The following is a 26,361-nucleotide window of genomic DNA, read 5'->3' as shown; positions in this document are numbered from 1 at the left end:
GAGAGCTAAACAGCACATGTCAAGCTATAACAAGACCAACACCAACAACAGCAGCAACAAAAACAACAGCAGCAACAGCAACTTTCATACCAACTATGATATGTGGTTCTTAACGTGACACAGCACGGACATGAAACCAAACCCAACTGTCTGCTGTCGTCGCCTCAGTGTGTGTGTGCGCGAGTGTGTATGTGTGGTACTCTCGGTCTGTCCTCAGTGTTAACCAGCTAACCACAGCAACAACAACAAGAACAACAACAACAGTGGCAGCGACAACAACAACAATTATATTTAATTTTTAGGCAAACTTTAGCACGTTTTGACTCGCCTCTAGTTGAACTGGTCGCTTGTGCCTTTTGTCTGACGCGTCGCGTCGCCTCATGCAACACGTCAAAAGTTGAACGACAGTGGCAACAAAAGCTGCCAACGAACCGGCGACGCAACGTCAACTGCTGTTGCTGCTGCTTCTCTTGCTGCTGTTGCTGCTGCTGCTGTCGACAAGCGCAAAAAGTCTAAAAACATAAAAATTGTCGGCACATTGTTGAAATGCCAGGAAATTATGTGGCAGCAAGGGGTCAACTATAAACTCCAACTCGTTCTATACGCACACGCCAGCTGCCAGTAATTAAAATGAGTAAAACACAGGCGGCAACAACAACCCGACGACAACAATAAATACAACAACAATACTAAGAATGCCACACGGCCAGGCCTAATGAGTTTATTAATTAAAAATCACTCATATATAGGTAGGTGTATGTATGTTTTGTGTGTGGTCGTTGTTGGAGCACGCTCCGTTCAACTCTTACTAATTGCAACCAGTTTCAGGCAAGAAAATTGCTACAAAATATATTCTAAACACGGCACCCACAAAAAAAAAAGAATAAACAATACTCAGCTCAACTCGAAGTTTGTTGGGTGTTTGCAACTTCTAGAGACTAGAGAGAAAAAGGTAATGTATTTTAATTACTTATTTAATCAAAATAAAAATGAATTCATTAAACATTTAAGATAATTTAACAATTCATTCGATTGAAAGGACCACAAATTGTATCTTAGATACTTTAGTTGAATTATTACCTAATCCACATAAAATTTTTAATCTAAACAAAAATTATTTTATTTATAAATATTTCGACTAAAGCAAAAATATTTTTGTTATGTTAAATAAATAAAAGTTTTTTATTAATATTTACTTCTAATATTTGATAGTTTTGATATTCTGGTTTTCGTATAACAATATCAAAGCAGAGAAACGCACAATTGCATAACACAAAGTCTTAAGCCAAAATAGCTTAAATTTATCGCAAAATAATCAATATACTTAATTATTCCAATTTAAAATTACTAATTTCATTAGTAACATATTTTATTTTAAGTTACATATACATTTAAATTAATTCTATTATTGATAGAGTGCTAGCTAGTAAGTATACGCGAAGTATACTTTTTGTTATTTTCTGCAAATGTACTAAACAAAACGTTTGGCGTGCTCATCATTAATTAAAACTACCAGACACAGTGAAACAGATATACGGTCTGCCAGTTTTAAAATGCTTTCAATTCTCTCTGACTCCCGATCACGTTGGCGAAAGCTTATTATACCCAGTTTATCACCCATCCCAGAGAGGGTATTATAAAGAGGACAACAATTGAGCGTCATGCGTGCTGTGGCGCGTGTGTGTCGCATTTGCCACGTCAACAGCAACAACAAAATGAACAACAACAAGAAGAGGAACAACAACGGCAACAAAACAAAATGGCGAGCGAATCGCTTGTCAACTCCTCCTCGGAGCGCACAACTCGCAATGACAGGCAGCAAAGCTGCTAATGACTTTTAAAATACAATTTTTATAACGTGCCTGGTCTACTGCTGGCTTTGACTACATTCTCTCAATGTTGCTGCCTTTGCCACTCGCACATTTGGCGACAATTTGCAACATGTGCGTCGTCGTCGTCGCTATCGTCATCGTCGTTGGGGCTCTTGAGTGCCACCAAGCAACGCTCTAGTTCTGTTTCTACAACTAGCTCTGGTTCTATGTTTCTGGTTGTGTGCTCGCCGTTGAGTGGCCTTCAAATTGCCATCGTTTAAATGGCTCCCTCTACTACAATGGGTATTTAGGAGAGGAAGTATGAAGAGGGTTCGCAGTAACCGTTGTTAGCTGCCTGGTCAAAGCAATTAGTTACGCATACGCAGCGTTTAACCCGCTTGACAATGGCAATGGCAACAACAAGAACAACAACAGTAGCAGCAGAAACAACAGCAGCGGTAGCGAATTTAGAAAACGAAAGGACCAAAAATGGTGCCCAAACAAATTAACAAAATGACAAAACTTTTAAGCAAACTAAGCGTAGCAAATGCTTTTAATTGTCTATGGTCGAACATACGAGTGCGCGACAACGAGCACTCGCAGAGTCATCAGGAGCTTCACATGGCAATTGCCATCAAGTGCTCTCAAATTTTGCCAGGTAGTTAGCTTTTAAATGTAGTTAAAAGTGCATTACTCGCTTGCGAAATATTTAAATTATTCAATTTCTCCAACATTCCTAGTGTCGGTATAAGAAAAAATATTTTCTTATTTCATTTATGTGTAGTACAATTTTATTTTAAATTCCAATATCAATTTTATATGTTTATTAAATTAAAAAAAAAGTTTAGTCAACAGAACTTTATGGAAGGACCTATGTATTATGATGAGTATATATGAATTCCTTAATTGATATATTAACAGAAATACAATATTTTTAAATAATATTAATGAAATAATAAAAATTGGTTAAGTAACAAAATGAAATTCTATATATGTAAAACGGCAAAGCTTAAATAAAAAATGTACACGAAATATCTAAATATTAAAATAAGGTAATACTTTCATTACTTTTGTAAAGAAAAATGTAAGCAAGCATACTTTAATTTCTTTAATTCGAACTCGCTTTGCAATTTGAAGTTTATTATAATCGTTCATAAGTTCTTTCGTCAATATAATTTCTCACATTTTTATGACTTCAGTTGTCGACGGCTTTCATTACTATCTAGTAATAATATTAAATATTACAATTTTCAACTGAGTGAAAGTATAAATATGAAATCAAAATTATATTTAGTCTATCTTAAAAACTATGAAAATATGGATATTAGTTTAAAATGACAAAATATCTGTTTTTGCCAGCATTCTTTCACAAATATTTATGACTTCATTAGTCAAAACATTAAAGGTACTTATAAAATAAATTAAATTTGATTTTTATAAATTTAAAATAAAATGAAAGAATATATATCTACGATATATAAATAATATTTATTAGAGTTAGAAACTATAGCAACATAGTTAATAGGCTCATAATTTCGCTTTTTCATTAACATTCTTTCAAATATATTCATTAAAATAACTTTTCACATAATAGTCAGAATATGTTTCCCTGCATTCACTTGAACTAACCATCAAAGCCAAACTCAATTGGCAGCTCACTTGCAATTACCACTCCCCTCTCTCTTTCTCTCTCTCTCTCTCTCTCTCTGTTTGGCAACACCACTTCAACTACTACTACCTGCATCCTTGACTAACTACAAGGCCAAGTCGCCAATTTTAATTGCAATTCATCAAAGCAGCGCACTTCCCCTCTCTTTTTAGCTTCAAAGCTGAGTGAGTGGAGAACACTTGAAGCACAACTTTTTGGCTACCACAAAAGTACGACTTTAATTCGCTGAGCGTAGAACCTTGTTTAGTGGCATAGAGAAGTGGGCGGCGTGGGCGTGGATTGAGTTTTGTTGCATGGTTTGGATGGTTTTTGGACTGCCCTGAATTGACGCTGGTTGGCTTTTCCAAGTTAATTTTTTATGCATGCACTGAATTTGAATGACTTTGACAGCAGCAAAGTACACAAGTGGCCGTCGCGCTGTTTGGCAGCGAGGGGAACGGAGCCTTGTTGCTGTTTCGTTTCCTTTTTTCATTGGTTGTTGTTGTTACTTTTTGCCTACTTACATTTGCCATTGCGTTTGGCGAAATGTTTTGCAACTTTTAATAAAATAAACTTATTTGCACAATATAAATACATACATAAAACATGCGGCGCTGTCGAGTCGGCTCTTTGATATTTCAATTTTTGTTTCACGTTTCGCTCAAAAACTTATGCTAATTAAATTCTTGCAAGTCGCTTGGCATTTTTCGCTTTTCACTTTTGCATTTGTTGTTCTTCCCCTCTTCCTCTCCTCCTCCATCATTCGTTCTCCCTTTCATCCAATGTCACCCATCAGTATTCATTTTTTTTCTTTGCTAACCACAGAGAGCATAAATTTTGCCGCACCCATCAAGTTTTGAGTGGTTACCGTCTCGGCTTTCTGCGTGCTCGTTTATAGCTGCGGTCAGCGCGGCCAAAAGTGATTCATTAACGTGTGCGTTCATGTTAATATCCTTGCTAAATGTCAGTTTTTGGTCAGCCGCACAAACAGATATGGTACGAATGAGTTACAGATGGGTTCTGGCAACCCTCTTGTTTTGCTCTTGTTTTGTTTGCTTTATGTGAGATGTGAAAGTGAAAAGTTTTCGTTATGCGGGCGCACAAAAGTATGCTACTGCAAAGGGCAGAAAATAAACCACACTACGTATACTTTATTTATGGCACACCAAAAACGAGTGTAACCTTTGCTGTGACATTGAAGCGAATAAAGAGCGAAAGTACAAAGCTTCTATACGATTTCACCGAAATTCTCTAATGAAGGCAATAATTAAGTAAGGTTAAAATTGAAATAAAAAAGTAAATATATTCTATTGAAAAACAACACACAATAACTTTTGAAACAAAAGTGTTCTGAGGCAAAAGGGCAGACACACTAAACCACACTACGTATACTTTATTTAAGTCATACCAGAAGCAAGTGAACCTTTGCTGTAACATTGAAACGAATAATAAGCGAAAATTCAACGGTCCTATATCATTTAGCCAAATTTTAAAATAAGATTGGTAAAAGAATTTCAGTACTAAATGAAGTCAACATTAAAATAGAAAACATTTCCACACAGCAGAAAAAAGTATACAAAATAATTATTAAATTGTCTTTTTTTGGAATATAAATTCGCTGAATATGCAAAAGTATATATTTTCTGTAAATTATACGCAATAAATATTAAATTCTCTTTGACATGAAATTGAAATTCACTGTCTGCTACGCTCGCTAGCATCCATAAGTCTGTAGCAGGTAAAAACCAACAATTTAGTTAGCAATCTAAATGTGTTTTCGTATTAACTTTCTGTACCAGGCTCAGGTCTGTCTGCCAACTGTTTGCCTAATCCCGGCATTAACTTACTGAGCAGCATAGAAAAGTGGCCTTACATAAAAAGAAACATGCAATAAAACTTTAGGAAACTCAATTTAACTCAAGGCTTTAGATATTGATCTAGAGCAGTAACTACTGCGAAACAGTAAGCTACCTTAAGATACTGGCAAAAACTCCGCCATTGCCATCCGATTAACTTTAACAATGCAATGCTAACAAATAGTCGAGTATCTAATCGAAAAGTCGGAGTGTAAAAAAAAAAACAAATTAACTCTTTTTTTTGAGTTGAATTGGCAAAGCTGTCAACCTGGAATATATATACGAGACCACAACTAATAAATTATAAAGTAGCGGCGTTTAAAGTAAGCCAGAGGTAAGTGTAAAAGGTGCCCCAAGGAACACAACACCATAGCACATACATACTCACAACTAAAACTGAAAAGCCATTAAGCATAACAATTTCCGGAGAGGGAAAAATGGAAAATAAAAAAAATAATCTGGAGAAGGTGTGCAACAAGCGAAGCTGCACTTAAGACGTTTAACAAAAGGTAAAGTCAGATCAAAAGGGAAAAACTGCCCAGCTCCTGGTGTAGGAGAAGCACTCGTACTCGCCGCAGTCCTTAAGTCTGTTGTATGTGTGTGAGCATCCTGAGCGTATCATGGGCACTGCCAATAAACAATAAAAGCTGAGTACCTCTTGTCGAGCCCTTAACATCGTTGGCTGGCATTGTGTGAGCTTTAAACACATAATAACTTAATGAATAACTTATGTAACCCATAATACCTGGCAAATTACGTGAGAGTAGACAACGTCAAGCCAAGAGGGGAGGGAGGTGGAACGTCTGGGGGAAACGCAGCGTCAATTATTTAACTAGACGCCTGTGGCATATTAGATAATATGAGCGGCGTGCATAATTCATGGTTGACTAATAAGGCGGCATTTAGAGGTAGGCCTCTCCAACCACGCCCTCTTTGCATGTAGTGTTCCACAATTCATAATTTTTTCTGCTTTTATTTTCAAACCAATTTTCCTTCAACTTGGTATTTTTTTTTGCACAACTGGTGCTTTGTTTGAGTGCCACTTTAAAAGTTGAGTGGCACGCCCCGCAATTGCCTCCTTCTTAGTCTTTTTTCGGTTGGTTTTTTTTTTGTTGGTTGGTTGGTTTGTTCCTTTTGCCACTTGCCAGCGTGTCTGTGGTTTGGCTACGACTTTTGGCCATGCCAGGCCTCCTGACTGCCTTTTTTTTTTGGGTTTTTTTTTTTTGCATGTAATAAAGCAAAGTTCAGCGGCCATTATCAGCGAGCACAATCGAGCCAGACGAACCGGACGTATAGACAGCACTAGACACACACACACAGCCAATTGCAATAGCAGAAGCGCCAAAAAGTATGCTTTTACTTTTGCAGACCGTAAATGCTTGTTGTTGGCATTGTTGTTCCTGTTGTTGTTGTTGTTGTTGTTGTTATTGTTGTTGGCACTGACTTCTGTTTTGGCAGCCGTTTTTCGTGTTTGTGCGCCGTTTTCTCAGCCCTCCCTCCACACTCGGCATTGTTATTGTTGTTGCGACTTTGTTGTTTGGCAGCTTATGAAATATTCAATTGAATTTAATGTACACGACCGACTGACTGACTAAGCTGAGTTCACAGCTAAGTGCAAAGAGTTCAAACCAATGATGACTGGCGGCGTTGCCTTATCCTCCCTCTCCTTTCTTTCTCCTCTCACCCCTCAACGCTCCTATGGCCATCTGTGTGTCTGCCTGCCAGTCACTTGTGCTCTTTTCAACTGGTTAGCTGCTTCGTTCTATCGATCAGATTACTGCTTTCTTACAGTATCGATTGGATTGTGAGCACAACTTTGGGTTAACTGTTGTTCGCTTAAGTAGCTGAGGCAGAAATGCATGAGCTATAATCCTTAAATGCATAGCTTTCGAATTAAATATGTAAGACTTAAGTATAGTAAGCATTAAGAGTTAAGCAGAAAAATTATTTCTTGAATTAATGTTTGAAGAATTATGTGTTATTATGTTTATTGTTTCTTATATCAATTCCTATTATTTAAGCTATTTTCAAATTAAATTTCATTGAGAGTAAATCATTAAATTCTCTCTAATTTATCGAAGTAGTTTCTTTATTTTTTAAGCACATAAGAATATCATTGTGATAAAATAATTAATTTGTAATAATGATTAACAGTTTTATTATTTCTGAAATTACTTATTATTATTTTCTGGACCTTTGATCTTGATTTAATATTGATTTAAAAACGTTTTTTCGTACTATGTAATCTTGATTATTTCAGAAGTTAATTCATTAATAGATTTATCTTTTCCTTTCAACTATTCTTAGCTACATTTTTATTTATTTATCAAAATTTCTTCATATTTAATAAACGCTCTTTAAATATCATGGCATTAGTAAGCTCATTTGATTCAGTTAAAACTTCATTTCAATATGAAATTCAGTTAAAAGGCCTTAAGAAATTGAAGCCAATGCTGCGTATGTGTTATGTCTTTATAGCCAAAAGCACAAAAAGGCAGTCTGCAATGCTTTTTGTTTCCTCCTTTTTTTTTTAATCATAACATAATGGCGCGGCATTACAGTTAATGGATTGCAAGTGTTGCCAGGCTGTGTTCCGAGGCTTCCTTTGCTTTTTTAGCTTGCAAAAACGGCCCCCTTATGGTGCTTTGCTCTCTGTGCTCTGCTTGCCATTCCATGAACTGGTCTGGCTGGGTTGGGTTCGACTGGAGTCCCATATGAGCAGCTGGCTCCCGAAGCACATTGCTTAATGGCACTAGTTGCCTTTTAAGTGTAATTGCCGTGTCCCAAGTGTTTGTAATGTGTACAAATTTCTACAATTTTTCCTGCCAGCGCCAAGAACCAAAACTCTCTCTCAGACCCAGAATCAAAACCATTTTCCACCTCCCACCCACTTTGTACCTTAGCCGGACCGTCTGTGCTTTTAAAATTATTACTATATTTGCAAATATGCCTGTGGAGTCTTAAAGCTTAAAGTTAGCGTTAAAAACCAATAATAAAAAAAGAGTATAGCATAGTTTTACTCACTGGCAATGTGCTCGTTGTGAAAGGCCAACATGTTTGTTTCGAACGGGGGGTTTTTAACAGCTTTTCCCAATATGTATTGTGTGTATTGTATTGTAGTATTTGTTTGTTTGTTTTAATGTCCTTTTTATGGGGTTTACGTCGCGTCCGAAAAAGCTCTCTAGACCAGCTGCTGCATCCGCTGTCTGTCTGTCTATCTGTCTACTTTGCTTTACAGTTGCTATTGCTGTTGTTGTTGTTGCAGTTGTTGTTACTCGTCCGATGACAGTCGGAATCGCGAATTTTGCGGCCGCGGCGAATTTCACACTTTGATTCTCAATATAATCGCACTCGTATTTAAAGCCGCAACAAATTGTTGTCGCAATCGTCTGCAAAGAGAATAAAAGGTTTTCATCGTATTATTATATATAGTTTATGCGTCGTAAAGAATAATCAGTGCAATGCCCGGCGAGGATTAAGCGATTCTTTTTCCTATTTTTTTTAGTGTTTTTCCCCCTTTCAGCTAGAAATTCAGTTTGTGTTTTTTCCAGTTGTTTGTGCAAAGCAAAAGCAGAAATGTAAATGGTGTGCAAAAAATTTGTAGACAGCTGCAGACGTATTGTCAAAAGAAATTCAAATTTAAAGTTTTTAATTTAAAGTAAATATAGTAAAACATATTTTTGCCTTCTAATAATACAACCGAATTTTAGTTTCTCTTACAAACTTTCTCAATTTATTTTCCTTCTATTTATTCCAAATAATTGTTCTTTTATACGCCTTTTAGAGCTGTTTTGTTTTTTGTATTGTGTCTTTTGCTTGTTTACGGATTTTGCTATGCCCATAAGCCACAGATTTATTATACTCTCTATACGCCAACAGAAAATTGCCCTGTCTTCAATGGAATATGATTTACAGCGCTCGTAGAAGCGCTGGTTTGCCTGCCGAAAAGTTAAGACCATGGCCATTATTTAGGGAATAAGTTTAAACAAAGAAAAAATAAATAAATAAATGTAAAATAAAATGAAATAGTAAACAAAATACACCAAAAACTGCATTGTGCATGCCTGACCCTTTCTCTTTTCGTCTCTTCTCTTCTGCCTCCGTGTCCCGTCGAGTCCTTAGCTGAGAGTTGTGCTCTCCATTTTCTGGCGGCAGGCGGCTCAGCGAAGCGCACACACCAAACGGAAGCACATGCTGCGGAAGTGAATTTCTTCGCTTCCGTTTTAGCGCCATAGCAGTTAAGGCTGCACATTGTGCAGGCGCAGGCGTGCAACAATCAAAACTAAATGTCAAAAATACAATAAAGCAACAACAACGAAAAAATAAAACATGATTTGACAGCGCTGCAAAACTGACAGTCCAAATAACTGGACAGCTGAGGCAGCGGCAGTCAAGGCAGTCAGTCAGTCAGTCAGCCAGTCTGTTAGTTAGTTAGTTAACTAGTCAAAGCTGTCAACCGGCATGTCGATTTGAACAGTAAATTGGCAAACTCGTAAAAGTTGAGACAACTTCATATCGGGACAGGTTTTACAGCAATTGATTTTGCTGCTAATTTGCTGAGGAATTTTTAGCACAAGTCGATTGCAAGTGAAAAATGTAAAAAAAAGGTAAAAGCATGTTTTAGCAGAAGGATTACATTATGTATCTAATTTTCTTAATAATATATGCGTAAAAATTAAAGAAGTTATTTAAGAAATATTTTCGTATGGCAACGAGTTTTAGATGCTTTGACCGACAATCTGGTATATTTATTACGGTATTTTTTAATACAAAAATTTCGAAAATATGCCCCAAAAATTCTGACATAAATTCTGTAAAAGGTAATAATTGGTATATTACCTTCGGTATATTTCAGATTTTGTGATATATTTTCAATATATATGTATGTGTAAAATATGTTTTTTTTTTAAATGGGCAATGGGGTTTTGAGCCGAGTGTGCTAGACTGTAACTTTCTTATTTGTTTTAAATTATTTAAATTAAATTTGTTTTTAATTTTTAACTCATAATGCAAAACACAATAACTTTAATCTAAAACAATTACTTTCGAGTTTTTTAATTTATTTATGTTAAATTTAATTACATTTTTTAATTCAATACTTCATTACTTTTTTATTGAATAGTTTTTTATAAAATACAATACCTCTTATTATTTATTTATTTAGTTTATTTATTACATAAATGATCAACGATAGTAATAATTTACTTTTATGACTGCAAGCTTTTCCGCTCTGCATTCATCTTCGTATTAATATTTCAATTCAAAATGTTGAACTCATATATTTCTTAGCACTCGTATTAGTCAAAACGCTGCAGTTAGTTGCACAAATTTCCAAGATAGTCAAAAAGTTACCAGCGACGTTTTGCAAGTCTATAAACAACATAAAAATACCATAAAAATACGTTGGCATTACACAAATAAGAAACTCACTCGACAAACTTGAATTGGAAGTCGACTAGATTGTTGTCGTTGCAATCGAAGAAGTCAACAGCAATTCGGGGATTGTGTGTGTGTGTGAGTGTGTGTGTTGGAATCACTGAGTATGTCTGACTGCGCGACTGTGTAGCACTTCCGCTTCCGCAACGGAAGCTAATGAACGTAGCCGAGCAGCAGCGACGCGAACAAAATGGCAGCGACTCTAAGAAAATGCCAGGCAAATGTTAAATTAATAATAGAGGAGCAGCCGCCGCCGCTACGGAGCGGAAAAACTTTCCACCCATCGCACGCCCAAAAATCGTTGATGTTGTTGCTGTTTTTGTTGGTGTTGTTGCTTCAACGGCTTGTTAGCCAACACAGCGACAACGACAACGGCAACGACATCGGCATTTATGTGACTTTAATTTAAATAACTTTGGTTGGCTTCGGAGCGTACACTAATACAATTTTGAGAGCAAGGTTTTCGTGCTCGTTCCTCGTTCTCTTTCTTCATCAGGAAAATATGCCAACAATTTTCAGTGGCACGATCCTCGGAGAAGTTCGAGCCGAAAAACCGCGAGAGTGCAAAATGGAGCCTCCAGCAAAAGTCATCTTCAAGTAGGCAGTTTGCTGGACTACTTTAAGTCGAAATTGTTCGCTGACTGGGCACAAATTAAAGTTGAGCAATGAAATTTGTAACGCTTTCGCTTTTGCTTTTCAATTATAATTTGGCTTGACGAGTTTTTTGATTGCTTTTGTGTCTGCCTGAGCGATATTTGTTGCTATCTGTCGTCGTATCGAGTCGTTGTTCATGTCATCGACTGACCTCAATTGGAAATACGAGTGCAACCCCAACCCTAACTTCAGCGCTGAGCAACACCCTGAAAACAAGTTTCTTTACTTTGCGGCTTTTGGCTTAATTAGCAAATTGACAGCATGACGTTGAGTGAAAAGCATTTACGACTACTGCTTCACCTAACAATGGATGTGGATAACTTCGAATATGTGTCTTAACTCGCCAACAAATCAAGGTAATAAAATGCTAGCTAATACATTTCTAAGCCAAACACAAATATCAATTAAAAGGCAACAGTGTTGAGAATATCGATTGTCTGTTGAGTAGGTAAAATATGAATTGTTTTCAATGAAACTTTTGCAATTGAAAATACTTAAAATATTATTGCAACTTTAATCCAGCACAGTTACAAAACTTCGTGTCGTTTACCTTTAAGCATAATGAATGTGTTTTATTGGTAGGAAAATCTCAGTATTATCACCTTCTAATTCCCACACAAACACACACAGATGTATATACGTGTGGCAAAGCGGCTTTAATGAAACGCATATTTGGAGAGCATTGAAACTTTAATGAACCAGAGCAACAACAACGAGAACTTTTGTGCAAAAGTATCGATTTTGCTTTTTGCTAATTTTCAGCTTGTTATTGTTGTTGTTTGCAGCTCACAGTTTGCCACATTTGCTGTTGTTATTGATACACATACACATCCACACACACACCCCGAAAATGTGTTCAACACCCTCACACAAAAGCTAAAGGTAGACGCTGCTGACTTGACTCGATAGACACGTGTGCTGTGGGGCCAGACGAATGTTAAGTTTTTGTATTTCTACCTCGATTCTCTTCTCCTTTTTTTTTGTTGCCTTTGACTCTGGCGTTGGCCTCTGCCCCCTACCCTCTACCCCCGTGCCCCTGTGCAATCCCCATGGCCATGTGGGCCTTTTCAGCTACATTTTTGCAGCTACAACTTTTCTGACCATTCAAGGAAAATAGTCGGGCACATTGTAACAAAAACAAAGAGGCCTCTGAAACGTTGTTCCTGGCTGACTGACTTGCTGAGTTTTCTCGTTTCTTCCCCATCATCAGCGTCGTTGGTTTTTCCTTCCCCCGCAACCCCCCTCTCCACTCATTTTTTTGTTTTGTTGTGTTTTTTTGTGCTTCTTCGTTTTTGTAGACACAAAACGTCAGACGTAGTCAGTTTTAGTTTTGCATTTGCAAGTCTGCTTTCCTCCTGCTCCTCCTTAAACTACAAGCAAGCAAGTTTTATAGACCAGCTCACAGCAAGAGAGTGTGTGTATTTTGAGTGTGTCTAGCAGGAGTTAAAAGATTTTAAACCCTAATGATGATGATGATTCTGATGATGACGACGACGACGACGACGACGATGCCGTTAAAGGTATCATGTGGTGGCGTCAACAATGCGCTTTGTTCTTGTTTTTCCTGTTCGTTGTGTTATTGGCTAACTGCTGTTGACTTATATTACATGAAGTTTTCATTGCTTTCTCTCTGTGTCTGTGTGTGTGTGTGTTTTGCCGAGGCCAAAGCCAGAGATAATGCATTGTTTGGGTTTGTTGTCTAGCCTCGATGAGCTGCACCTCCGACCGGTTTACAGCCTCCTCCTTTTGCTTTGCAAACATAATGGAATTTTCATGTAAACAATTTGCATGTTTTCAGCACACACACACACACACACACATTGGAGAGCTACAAACAAACGAGCTTGTATATGTATACATTTTGTTTATGTATTTGTAGTAGCTATAAACGCTGCCAACAGAAAGAGAAAGGGAGAGAGAGAAAGAAAGCAAATAAGTGAGAAAGAGAAATGGAGGGCAGTATTTCTACTTCATCAATTAACACATCAATTTTTGGTCTTTTGTTTTATGGCTTGTGTTTGTATTGGTATCTAATAAAGATAGCTTCGGTTTCTATTCTATTCCCTTTCAGGATGCTTGGGCATTCACGTCTGCTGAACTATTAAAAATTCAGAGAGTGTAAGGCTAGATTGAGAGATAAGGAATGAATTGGACAGCTGTTCGATTATTTACTACCGAACTGTGAGAGAATTTATTGATTTGAATTTAAGCACATATTCTTAAATTACTTTTGGAAATAAGTAAAAATATGTTGTTATATGGATATTAATTTGTATTTTTAATTTATGTTTTTATTATAGATGAATAACAAACAGAATAGTTCACATTTAAAACATCTATTATAATATGAATGTTAATTTATATTTATTCATTCTTAGAACAATAAGTAATAAATACGCAGAGCTAAAAATATAATAAAAACAAAACTTTTATTCAGACAGAGCTAATCAAAGCTAATCATAAGCTGACGTAGTCTTTAAAAGTAAGTTGAATATAGCACGAAATTGGAAAGTTTCTATAGATATAATGTAAATAATAATTAGTTAATTAATTTCTACTGAATTCTTCAAAATAATTAATTATTAAGCATAATCTTAAATTAAGTGAAAGATAAAGCTAGTAATCTGAAGTAATATTTATTATTATTATTATGTATAACATTCTTCAGAAGCTGAAACCGGAAGTAACTTCTTCCTACTTTCTTCTCATTTACAGCTTATCATTGACCACTAGAGACGCTTTCATCTTTGGCAGATTACTTCAGCAAAGTATTTAGCTCACATTACGCATACGTCCCGTGCAACAGAAGCAACTAATTGCTGGGCTGCTTTTGTGTGGCAAAATGCTTTATTGCTTAATGCTTGCCGCTTTCTAATTAAAATTATACCACTAGGTAGCTAGGTACGGCGACTGCGACTGTGACTGTGACTACGACTACGACTATTTACCGGCAAATAGAAAAACGAATTTAATTAAAATTTATGTGCATAGCATAATATGCATATTCTCAACAACAAGGCACAACAAATATAAGGCAAAGCAAACGAAGGCAAGGCAATTCGGCGGCTTTCATTAGGAAAATACGAATATGAGTGGTGAAATTGTACTCTACTCTGCCGTACTCCATGTTGGCCAACAAAATGGAACGACGATGGCGGGCGACACTACGAAATTTTTAATTACTCGTGCTCAACTTTCGAAAAACTGAAGCAGGGCGAGCTCATTTTGAAAATTTTCATAATTACTCCGACGCTCAACGATGTTAGCAAGTCAGTCAGCAGCGTCAGCGGGAGCGTCTGTCTGTCTGTGGACTTTTGTAGAAGCTGGACGCAGACTCCGCGCGAGTCAGGAAGAGAAGCAGAAACAGGAGCAGCGAGTAGCATCAGTCCAGGGCCAGGACCCCGACAACGACGTGGGCTCAAGTGCACTCACATGCGCAGCGACCAAAACCAAATGAACTTATGAACACAAATACCCACACACATACATATATTCTATGAGTGTGTGTGTGTGTGGCTTCGCTTGAGCACCTGTGCGCACTTGTGTTGGGTTTCCGGGTGGTCTATGGTCCCTACTCGGCCGCCATCTTACCCAATACAACACTGGGCCACAGGAGCAGGAGAGACGGTTGATGAGAGCACTGCGCGCACTTGAAACTAAAGGCTAAGTAGGTGCATTCATATAAACATTGCCCATGTACATTTGTATCTCTGCCGCTTTTCTCGTTCTCTCTCTCTCTCTCTCGCTCTATTTGTGTATTCATACACACACTCATACACACACACACTTACACGTAGTACGTTCAAAAGTTAAGTTTGCTGCAGTGGCATTGACGGCGCACAGTTTACAAGTGGATTGCCTGTGCCGTGTAATTAAATTTATTTCATTATGTTATTATGTTATGCATATGCCTCGAGTTGCTGCTGCAGAAGAAGGTGATTACCTCATAACTGATGATAAACTTCAACAGAAAAAAATAAACTATATTAAAAGCAAAATGCTGTTGATGCTGTCAATTTTGTGCTTAAGCTGCTTGCTCATATAACTGCCATCTTCTGAATTTTTAAATGAATTTTAGCTAAGCTGACTTAAAGCACGCTTTAGCAATATGTGCGCAATTGTGTTATAATTATTCGCATCTAGTAAATTTAATCTTTTCAAAGAAATATAGTACTTAACGTAAGAAGGAAATCTTTAAAAAAAACTAAAGCATTTAACAAAATAATTAAAGTCAAATACAACTTAAAGCATTATTATTGTTTGGATGTATTTAAAAATTTAACAAGTTAGAGTAGACACTTATTAAGGTAATCTAATTCGAATTTGAATTTTAATTTTAAATTGTCTTGATGATTGCTAACAAGCTGTTGAAATTTCAAATTGCCCATAAAAAAAAAAAAATCAACAGTGCAACTGAACTTCATTAAACTCCTTCACATATCTACAAATTAATTTTAGTAACCAGCAACATTTTTATTTATTTACTCGTAATAATGCTTCGTTATATTATTTGCATATTTTATTTATACAAATTTTAAAGATGCAAAATATTTTTCACAAAGGTAAAGTTTTGTCCTATAATTTTTTTAATTCAGAGTATTAGTGTAAAACAAAAAATAGGTTTCATAACGGAATAATAAAACATAAATTTTAATTAAAAAATGTAAAAGGTGCAGAGCCAATAATGGTGCAGGGATATTAAACGTAATATCAGCTAATTTACTTCAACCCAATCTTCAATTAACATTCAATACTTAAAGAAAGTAGTAGGTAAGTATGTTACCTTTTTTAAGAAATTATGTTTCAATCAAGAATTTTACATAATTTTAAGATAGTCTCTAAATGTGTATGCTATTCATTTCCATGCTCTTGACAATTTTCTCTCATTGCCAACCATTTTCCGCGTATAATTGCAGACAATTTCTTTGCGTTTATTTATTTGCCTTGCTAACCACTGAAACCGTTTGATTTGACCTGTGTCCGGTCTGGTTTATATCCCCGAGTAACATCTTGCTTACAGTGAGCTTCGCTTTCCGCTATCCTCTCTGCCTCTCCCTCCCTTGACATGCACTCAACACACGTTCAGCACACACTTCAATTGCTGTGCAAATATTCTTCGCGCATGCCACAAAACACCAAGTTCAATTGCGGCCAAGTCTCAGACTGTCTGCGAGTGTAAAAACGAGTGTGTGTATGGGTGTGCTAGAGTGTTGTGTTTGCTGGCAACTCGAGCATGAATGTCTCGTCCTTAAGCACACATCAATTTCAAAACAATAATTGAAAATTGCAACAATTGGAAATTTTCGTTTGGGTTTTCTGCGCCACGTACGAAAAGAAATGAAAGTGCAACTGGCGAAGCAAGAAAAGAAAATGCAAAAAAAAATAGTCAAAAGAAAATGGCAACAAACTATTGCAAGTTGTTGTTATTATTATTGTTGTAGTCGCAATTGTTGTTGTTGTTGAACTCGCATTTGCTCGACTCCCTGTTGCCTTTGCTCGGTGAAGCAAGTCGAAATAAAGTTGTGCATTTTATTGTTCTGTGCGCGGTTAGCAAACTTGCAACTTGCAACAACTTTAATGCGTCACAACACAGCGGGAAATGTACAATTCACAAAAACATTAAATTTGTTCTCGCTCTCTTCTTTTTTTTTAATATTTTAACATTTTTGTGACACGCAAAGTTGGCCAGCCAACCTGTCTGTAAATAAATAATGCTGGCCAACATGGCAAACATGGTCAACACACATAGAAAATGAAATAATAAATACAATGTTCTATGGATTTATTATTTATAATTTGTTAAAACGAAAAAAACACAAAGAATAATAAAATAATATTGCTTTTGCTCTGTTTGCGCTTCTCTCTATCGCATTTCGAATCGAGTTTATTTATTATGTGATCAAATTGACAAACTGAAAGTAACGTCGCGTGTATATTTGAATTTTCTAACCATAATAAAAAACAAATATCAGTCTTACTTAAAATAATTATTTTAAAACGAAATTGAATGATGTTTTTATTTTAGTTATTTAACGCTTAACGAATAGAAGCATAAGTTCATTTAACTTGGTTCAAATAGAATTTATTTATGATGTAAATTAACGCTGCGTGCTTTTCATCTTTTTAAAAATGTTCATCTATATTTCTATATATGGAAACTATTGGTAATTTAATTTAACTTAAATATCAGTGGCACTTAATAGTTTTTAAGCTACACTAAATGTTTTAGGTTGATTACATACACATATTGATTATGGAACACCTAGTGATGATAAATCAAAATAATTTGACCAAGCCGAACTAAACATTAATGTTGCATATCAATGAAAAAGGTAATAAAGTTAAAAGTACTTTGCTATACATTAAAAATAAGAAGTGCAATTTTCATATATGTAAAAAAAATAATAAAAAATTACAGAAAATAATTGTAACTTAAATTAACCTAACATGTTTTATCAGCTATTGACATTTTATTGTTTATTATATTTTTGAGAGCATTCCATATTCCCTATGCAAGGCAATTGTGCAAATTTTTTGCAATTTAGTTGTACCTCGGCAAATATTTATGCTCATCAATTAATTATGTGACATGTAGACTGACAAACGCAATGACAGGTGAGTGTCCTTTTTTGCTATGCATCGCTTTTGTTTTGTTGTTATTGTTGTTTTTGTTGTCAGTCGCCGACGCCATCGTCGCCGCCGTGTTAATAAAATATTCAAAATTTAATTTTCATCGCGTTGCATTTGACACATTTCAATAAAAACAATTACTATAACAATTAAGTTGAAAAGTCGACGCATGGTCGCTGCCATTTTATTTGCTGTCACTGGAAAGCAGCTGAAAAAAGGGTTTTTCCCTTTATAAGTTCGCTCTGTCCCGGTCTCTCTCTCGTTTAACGACTGCGGCTGAGGCCCTTTGTCTATGGGTAAACATTTATGCAATTTTAATTATAAATGCATTGTTGCTTTTTAATGAGAATTGCCAAATGTCAACAGGATTGGTCGAACAATAGCAGCAGCAATAACAACAACAACATCGGCAACAACAAATGACATTAGCCGGACAGCTGTTTAAATAATGTATAATCAAGTGGAAAATACTGACATGATTCAATTGAATCGCGTACTTAACACGGCCAAAAACACTGGGCAAAGGTCAATGAAAGGTTAGCGCGGTGTATCAAAAACATTCAGTAGTTAATCTGGTTAGATGTTATTGTCAGTTTCATTTTAACATGCAATCGATTACGGTTTTTTCATACAACTAAAAAGCAATGTGTTTTTACGCCCGATACCCATAGGGTAGAAGAATATTAGAACTTTTTGACTCGAGGAAATATATGTAACATTTTGTATGGACAAAAAAGCCTACTAACTAGGGGACTTAGTTGCTATGCTTGACAATCTGGTATATTTCGCACCGCAAGGTATATTTTGAATGTATTATTATATCAATAAACCAAAAACAGCCTTTGGAATATTTTAAGCATTTTAATTTTACGAATAATAGCGCACTGTTTTACTTTTATTCATCGGAAGCGGGTATCTCACAGTCAAGTAAGCCCGTCAGTTTCTAACTTACACCCGACAGAATCTTCAGCTTTGAATTTATTATTATACATTTTTATTTAGCGACTGTTGCTCAATGTCATAAATATTATTTTGGTAATTTCAATCTACCTATGAATATTACATGACATAATCATTTATTATCAAAGTAATATTCTAATTCTCAATTTTAAGTTATCTTAGTAAAAATATCATCAAATAATCACATCAATTCGATTGTTTATTATCCAAATAAGTTTCTATCATTCCATCTTAATTACTTTTAGTAAATAGTTGATATTAAAGCTTTCTTTCCAATCGAACTTAAATAATCACACATCAATAGTTTTATACAAAAGTATAGCACTCGCATTTGAACATGGCAAACATACTTGCATCTTAAGTAATTACCGCAATGGAAAACGTAATTTTAAAAGACTCGTAAAAGTTTTACCCAACGCAAACATTACTCATACGCCGCATAGTGCAAGCGACGGGGAACTACAAGTACAATAAAATGCCATGAAGCTGACCCAACAAACAAGAATAGACAACGGCAAGTCGAGACAGGAGACAGGAGCCAGGAGCTGGCAGCCAACGAGCAGGATGCCAGGGCCAGAGAGCGCCCATCCATTGTGATGCCATTCAAGTCAATGGCGGAAATGAAAATTGAATTTTATGCAAACACAAAAGCCAATTGAAGTCAATTATTGTTTATGTAACTAATTTTATTTAAATATAAGTCAATTCGTATGCAGCCATGGAAAGGAACACAAAAAGGAAGAGGAAAATGAAAAAGGAAAAATGAAGGCGAAGCGGAAAGACAAAAAGTGCCAACAAATTGATTGGAAGTGAAGGCAGAGAACAGAAAAATAGTTTTCAGCAGTCAGAGGCTTGAATATGCATAAATATTTGCCAAATGTCTACCAAAATATCGTTAACTAACTAATTGTTGTCCAAATGCTAACTGACCCAAATGTTTGAAGCCACCGAAAATTTAGCAGTTTGATTCCCACGCTTTTTGGCATTAGGCCAAAGGCAAAAACAACAGCAACGGCGGCAAAAAAAGACCAAGCAAAATGTCCTTGGCCCTAGTGCAAAATTGTTGGGGCCATCCATCAGCTGTTTGTTTTGTAGAGCGAAGCGTTTCCAGCTTTTTGCCGTTACACTTCTCTTTTCGTCTCTATTTTTGTTTTTTTTTCTCTCCTCCTCTCTTTTTTTCTGCGCTCTGCGGCTCTCAGAGACAGCGACAAAGTGCAGCCCGTAGCTGAGCGCTATTTTTTTTGCGTCGTGGTGTGTGTGTTAGTTATTTTGATTGATTGCATTGTTTCGTGTAACAAATTTATTTCTGCCACGCCCATCGAGCACTTAAAAGCAACAACAAACGAAAAAAAAAAAACTGGGCTGCCTTTTAATGGGTTTGCCTTTTGGGTAGCTACATCATTGTCACAGGCAGGAAATTGGCAAAAGGCCGCCGCATGTACGAGCGAGTATGTAGGTAAAGTTTAAAGCGAGAACAACACATCATCATCATCACCACCACCGAACGAAGCATCCAACATCAACTTAAGCGCAATCTCAATGACGTCTTCTCTGCTTCTGCTTCTTCTCTTTTAGCATCATTAGTGAAAATGATTTCTTATTCAATGCTCGCTCTGCTTTTGCTAAGCTCAAGCTGTTGGCTGCCTTCAATTTCTTTTCTTTGCTGGTTTCTTCGCGCTCTTGTCATGCTTCATCGATTTTTTATGCCTTGCTGGTTGAGTTGATGGAAATTTTGCTTTTTTATTTGATTTTTTTTCCTTTCCATTTTTGCTCTCGATATTTTAGATGCGTGCACTTCAATAACAGCCGCCGCAGTGGCAGCAACCGCAGTTGACTTTAGTAGTAATAATGTTGTATTTGTTTTCTGCCCGCCCCACCACAAACTGAAAAGTTTAACTTTGCCTTGGCATTTGATTTGCTTTGTTGTATGCAATATCTCAGACAGACAGACGAATCAAACTCTCAAAAATCATTGCAGACCAAGATATTTTCCATTTTTGTTTGCTGCATGAAAACTTGAGCGCATAAAGAGTGTCATGCTATAAACGACAGAGGAGGAGAAATCTTCAAGGCTGTCAATATACTAAGATACTTTAACCAAATGTTGACTATCTTCATATTAAAAAAGATCAAATACTAAAAACTAATGTGTGACCAAACAGAGACACGAGAAATGATAAAATTATGAATTTTTTATCGTTCGAATAATTCAAGGGCTATCAGCTTTACTTATTAGCGCATTATTTAGGAATTCAAGTAAATTAAAATCATTAAAAAGTAAATTAAAATTAATATAGACTTTTGTCATATTCTTTTAATTTTAAAAGCTACGATAACTTTTAATGTGTCATCTGATTTGAAATATTCATGAAAAGCAATTATGTATAAGAACATCTCTATTTAATTTAAATACTTATTGGCATAAAAACAAAATACAACCGATTTTTTCATTGCGTTAAACTTCACATAATTTTATGCATTCTCAATTAATGTTAAATACTAATTAATAGATTATGTTAAAAACAATTTGGAGTTACACATTTTACAATAAAACATTCTAAAATTGTATGCAATTATTTGCTCCAAAAGAAGCGTCTAAACCAGCTCAATTCACCACCTGTTGTATCATTGTCCTTCATATAAAAATACATCAGAGTTGGCGGCTCAAATCTGCCTCCAGCGGTTAAACTCATAATGAAACCGCATTGCTTTGACTTGCTGCTGTTTTTGGTAAACGTTGGCACTTCATTCGTCACATTTACAAATAGTTCGGCAAAATTATCGTTATTGCGAATCTTAAATTGCCTGGCATCGAATTGATGTTGTCGCAAATAACGAGCTATCGAAAAATCGTGTGGCATGTAGCCCCAAAGAAATGTTTCGCCTTCTTTCAGTTCAAGTTTCTCCCTAAGCATTGTGCGTTTGTGTGACGCAATCAAATTGAATGGTTGTCGCAAATGTTGCATGCGTAAACGTCCCGAATCCTTATCGAATCGCTTATCCTGCAATTGCTGCTCCTTGTCAAGCAGTGAGGACTTTAAGCCGTTGTGCTGAAACTGCGACTGATCGGCACGAATAAAGTACTGCGAATATTCGCGATGACAGTCAGGCATTTCGAAGCCATCCCAGCGACAGCATTTCAGCTTCACATACGACTGCAGCAGCCAATCGATGGGCTGATCATTATAGAAGAGTTGCACATAGGATTGAAATCGTTGTAGTTCTTCAGTGCGAAACAATTTGCCAATAAAGCCGAGATCACAGAAGCTCATTACAATCCAGCGACGATGATGAGCCAAGCGAAAATTCGTATGCAAAGCAGATAATTTATTAATGTATTCCATATAACCATCGGTCGGTACAATATCATCTTCTAGTTGCAAATAATAAACACCTCGACTGCGAGCATAAGTCATTAGATACATGTAATCAAGCGTCTGTTTGGTGCGCCAACGAACTCGCGAAGGTTCGTCGTGCAGCGTTTGGTAGAGCTTATCGAATTCGGGATAATACTCAGCTGGTGGTGTGATGACGTCAATTAATCCCACATCCAAAGCATCGCCGAATGTCTCGTTTATATCCTGCCAAATCTGATGCACAATTGAGGCATTCGTCTCGCCAATATAAACCACAATCAAGCTGTTGTCGCGATGATAGGCATTCATATTCTCTATCAGCAGATACAACGTGTCCAGCAGATAATTCTCGCCAGCACGATGAACAGTCGGCACACCCAACACACAAAACACACTTCGGCGGCGACGACTATAAGTCCAGCCCAGTCGAAGTGGTTTATTATTTAAAATATTTTGCCATGACGTCTTTTTTATACTTTGACCATTTCTTGGACGCAACAAAAGTCGTTGTATGTGAGTTCTATTTCCACTTTTTAGAGAAATGTGTTTATGGCGCACACTTGCATGTTTCTTAGTCGCAACGTTTATGCGCTGACTTTGATTACCATGAAGTATCAAAAAGAATATTGTCAGCAGCACACAAACACATACGATAATTGCAAAGCAAATATCAGAACGAAAGTTAATAATTTTCATGATTTTGATTAATTTCAAAAAAGTTCTAGCTTGCTAAGTAATTAAAGAATCGTAAGAAAAGTTTGTTGTTTGCATAAGACAAAAGTAATGAAACTTTACTTCATGCGAATGCTTTCATTATGCAACAGCAACTCCCTTTTTCAATTCAATCCCATTTCATTCAGTTATCTGCATATTGTTTTCTTTAAAAGCAAAATTCAATACACACATCATCGACTTCACACATGCTCGACATTGTTTGGCTCTAATGAAAAACTGTGCGATGACTTCTAGGCTTTTGTTTTTACCAGAATTTCGCATTTCGCATTTTTGGCGTTTTGCACAACAGTGCTACAAAAACCAAAGTAAAGGACACAGGAAAAACATGGCAAGGAATTGAAACACATTGCACAATAAGCAAGAAGAGTAAAGAAAAGACAGAGAGCAACTCACACATTCGCTATTCATAGGCTCAGCTCGAATAAAACGCACTGAGAATTGCAGAAGGCGGAGACAAAATTCCCAAAAGCAATGAATTTTTCGAATTCCGCTGCCATTTATGAGCACGCCCCAGAGACAAAAGAGACGGTAGGCGAAAGAGAAAGAGAGAACAACATGAAGGCAATGCATAAATAAAGCATTCAAATTACAATTTAATGTCATAGAGATTTGTGCGATACTCGTAAGTAAAAGAGAGTGAGAACGTGGAGAGCCATTAAAAAGCGTATACAACACATTTGATTTAAAACTTAAATTAAATTCGATTAAAACTTTTTCTACGTATTTCTCGCGAGGGACGCAGTAAACATAATATTACGTATACGAAGCGTTGACCGTTGCGCAAGAGAGGTTAATGTTACTGATTATCTGCATTATTTATTAAAAATTCGCACGTGATGATAAAAATTTATGCACACACACTTGCCCAGCGACACCTTACCAACTGCTTCTGCTTCAGCTCATTTCAAGGGAGATTTCAGATTCGACAGCTTTCGAGGGTTGAGCATTAAATAAATAACCGAAAAACTTTTCAACTTTCATGAATATTAATAACAGCAGATTTTAAAATATATATACATATACATATATGTGACATGTATGTATGTGTGTATACAAAGCATCAACGATGGCATCCAAGTGACAGAGTCAACGCCGCATTGCTCATACGCGGCGTTGTCCGCACAAAATGTAAAATGTGCATTTAAATTGAATTCCTTAATGAATTCGCGGCAACGCCTGGCCACGGACCACAGACTGAACAGTTCCAACTTGCTGAAGGTGTTGCCCAATGCGACCGTCGCGTTTTTATCAGATTAAAAATTATACATATTTGTAAAATACTCTACGAAAATGAACTTTAGCTTGGTTGTTAAGGAAAACACTTGATGTAATGAAGTCTTTGTTTAAGTTTGTTTTAATTCCTTTATTCTTTTCTGACCATTTTTTCATTAACAATGTGTTTGTTATCAATTGCAATTAGAAAATGTTAAAACCAAAATGTATATTGAACGGCTGATAAAATAATTACAAATGACTTAAAACAATTTCTTGAATTCAGTTAAATAATTGAAATAATTGAATTGATAATTTTATGGAACCTAAGTTCAACAAATTAATAATGAAAATATAAATTAAATTATATAGTTTCGTAAGCACCTATACTAAATCTTCGTTTAATGTAATATTTATTCAATTTTCTTTCATAAACATTTAGATTAAATCTTTTCATTTAATGTAATTTATTTTAAATTTGTGAGAAAGCAAAATGTATTACAAATTTCTGCTGTCTAAAGAACACACACGTCAAAACGTCTTAAAGACATAACTAAGTATAAAATCTATGTCGTAGAAATAAATAAGTTAAATGATTAACTTTTAGAATGAAATTTTACACCTTAAAGAGTAACAATCTTTCGTCAGAATGAAATCACCTTTTCTTGCTTGTTCATTTTATCACCCAATGCACGTTTTGCTGCCATGGGGCCAAGAGTTCGTGGAGGGCGCCAACGAACACGAATATAACTTTTTTGGCGCGCGCAGCGAGAAATTATGCAAAAATTCAAAAGCATAAAGTTTGCCGCTCTGGAGTTGCAGTTTTCGCCACAAGCAGCAGCAGCAACGGCAGCAACAACAGCAGCGCCAACAACTCGACTCTTAATTAAAATGCATTAAGTTTGGGGCACAGGGCGAGGCGGGGACACCACAACATGTGACCTCAAGTGTTAACATAAAAGTTGTAAGCTCAAAAAAATTGGAAAAGAAACAAAATCTAATCTGTTAAATCTCATTTTTAGAATAGCTAAAGCCTTAACGAACTGCCATTCTCTGTTGGCGGAATCATAAAATAGCAACAACAATGGAAATTCAACAAAAGTGCGCATATATAAATAAATCTTTTTTCTAGCCTCTACACTGATTAATGACTGCTGTGCACCGAAAAATTAAATGTAACGCCACATGAAGCCGCAGCCATAACTAACTGATGTGCCTGTGGCGGCATTGATGGTCGGACTCTTTTTGCCATATGATAATGGTCAAATTTTTCCACATATTTCTCCAACAATTTTTATTTTTTCCACAAATATATACAATTTTGGGCAGCCAACAAACATAACACGTAACATGTGTTTTAGTCTATAACAACGAGACAGCAACCAAAAAATAAGAGAAAACAAGCAATAATAAAAAATATTAAGGTCCTATAAAATTTAAACATAAAAATGCTGGGAAAAATATACGATATTAAATTTTGCATGTGTTAAAGTAATGAGAAATTTTTGTACGCTTTACGGCTCTCAATTGCAATAGATAAAAAAGTTTGGTAACTTAAGTAAATTTGTAATGCCAAGAAATCCATAGCGTTAAAATTATATTTTTTGAAATAAGTACTCAAATTTTATTTAATAATTTTTTTCTCAACTATTTTTAAATAATGGATAGAAAAACTAATATGTCCTTGTTTTATGAAAATGTTAGTTTTAGATATTTAGTTACAATTTTAAAATTATAATTAATAAGTTTAATAATAAAGCGTTTGTGTTTTTCTTCTGGTTTTGGTGTCTTAAAAGACAAAAGCTAGATACTAAAACAATGCTTTAAAAAATTTTCAATTTTTTTATACTAACTACTTTAGATTTATTTTATAAAAAAAAGAACTCTTTTAAAACGTACTAATTTTTATTATAAATCAAAAAATCTTTAAACTTTTATTTATTTAATTAAAATATTAAGCCATCCACAAACTAATCGACTTTCTTTAACTAGCAAGCTTTTGTAGTGTAGCCGGTTTAAAAACAGAGTCTGCATATTGGCTCACACATGTAATCTTAGCTAAA

The 26,361-nt window shown here is 35.7% G+C and overlaps 3 protein-coding genes across 5 annotated transcripts in view; 1 reads left to right on the top strand and 2 right to left on the bottom strand.

Annotated features, from left to right (window-relative positions):
- The window catches only part of LOC117570621 (serine-rich adhesin for platelets), a 178,044-nt gene that overhangs the window by 29,453 nt on the left and 122,230 nt on the right, over positions 1 to 26,361 (top strand). The gene's annotated exons all lie outside the window — the stretch shown is intronic.
- Positions 1 to 26,361, bottom strand: part of LOC117570009 (AT-rich binding protein-like) — a 108,667-nt gene that overhangs the window by 13,259 nt on the left and 69,047 nt on the right. For all 3 annotated transcript variants that reach the window (XM_052004379.1, XM_034251426.2, XM_034251427.2), the window contains one exon: positions 8,340 to 8,704. In XM_052004379.1, the coding sequence (XP_051860339.1) occupies positions 8,340 to 8,370 (31 nt within the window). In that variant the 5' untranslated portion in view covers positions 8,371 to 8,704. The remainder of the gene's footprint in view (positions 1 to 8,339; positions 8,705 to 26,361) is intronic.
- Positions 21,436 to 23,099, bottom strand: LOC117570008 (alpha-1,3-mannosyl-glycoprotein 4-beta-N-acetylglucosaminyltransferase A). Its single transcript, XM_034251425.2, has one exon. It carries the CDS (start codon positions 23,045 to 23,047, stop codon positions 21,569 to 21,571), a length of 1,479 nt encoding a protein of 492 aa, XP_034107316.1. The 5' UTR covers positions 23,048 to 23,099; the 3' UTR covers positions 21,436 to 21,568.

Source organism: Drosophila albomicans, chromosome 3 (assembly GCF_009650485.2).
Source record: "Drosophila albomicans strain 15112-1751.03 chromosome 3, ASM965048v2, whole genome shotgun sequence".
In the NCBI taxonomy this organism is placed as follows: Eukaryota; Metazoa; Arthropoda; class Insecta; order Diptera; family Drosophilidae; genus Drosophila; species Drosophila albomicans.
Note: the sequence above shows the minus strand (reverse complement) of the source record. Positions and strands in the feature narration are given on the sequence as shown.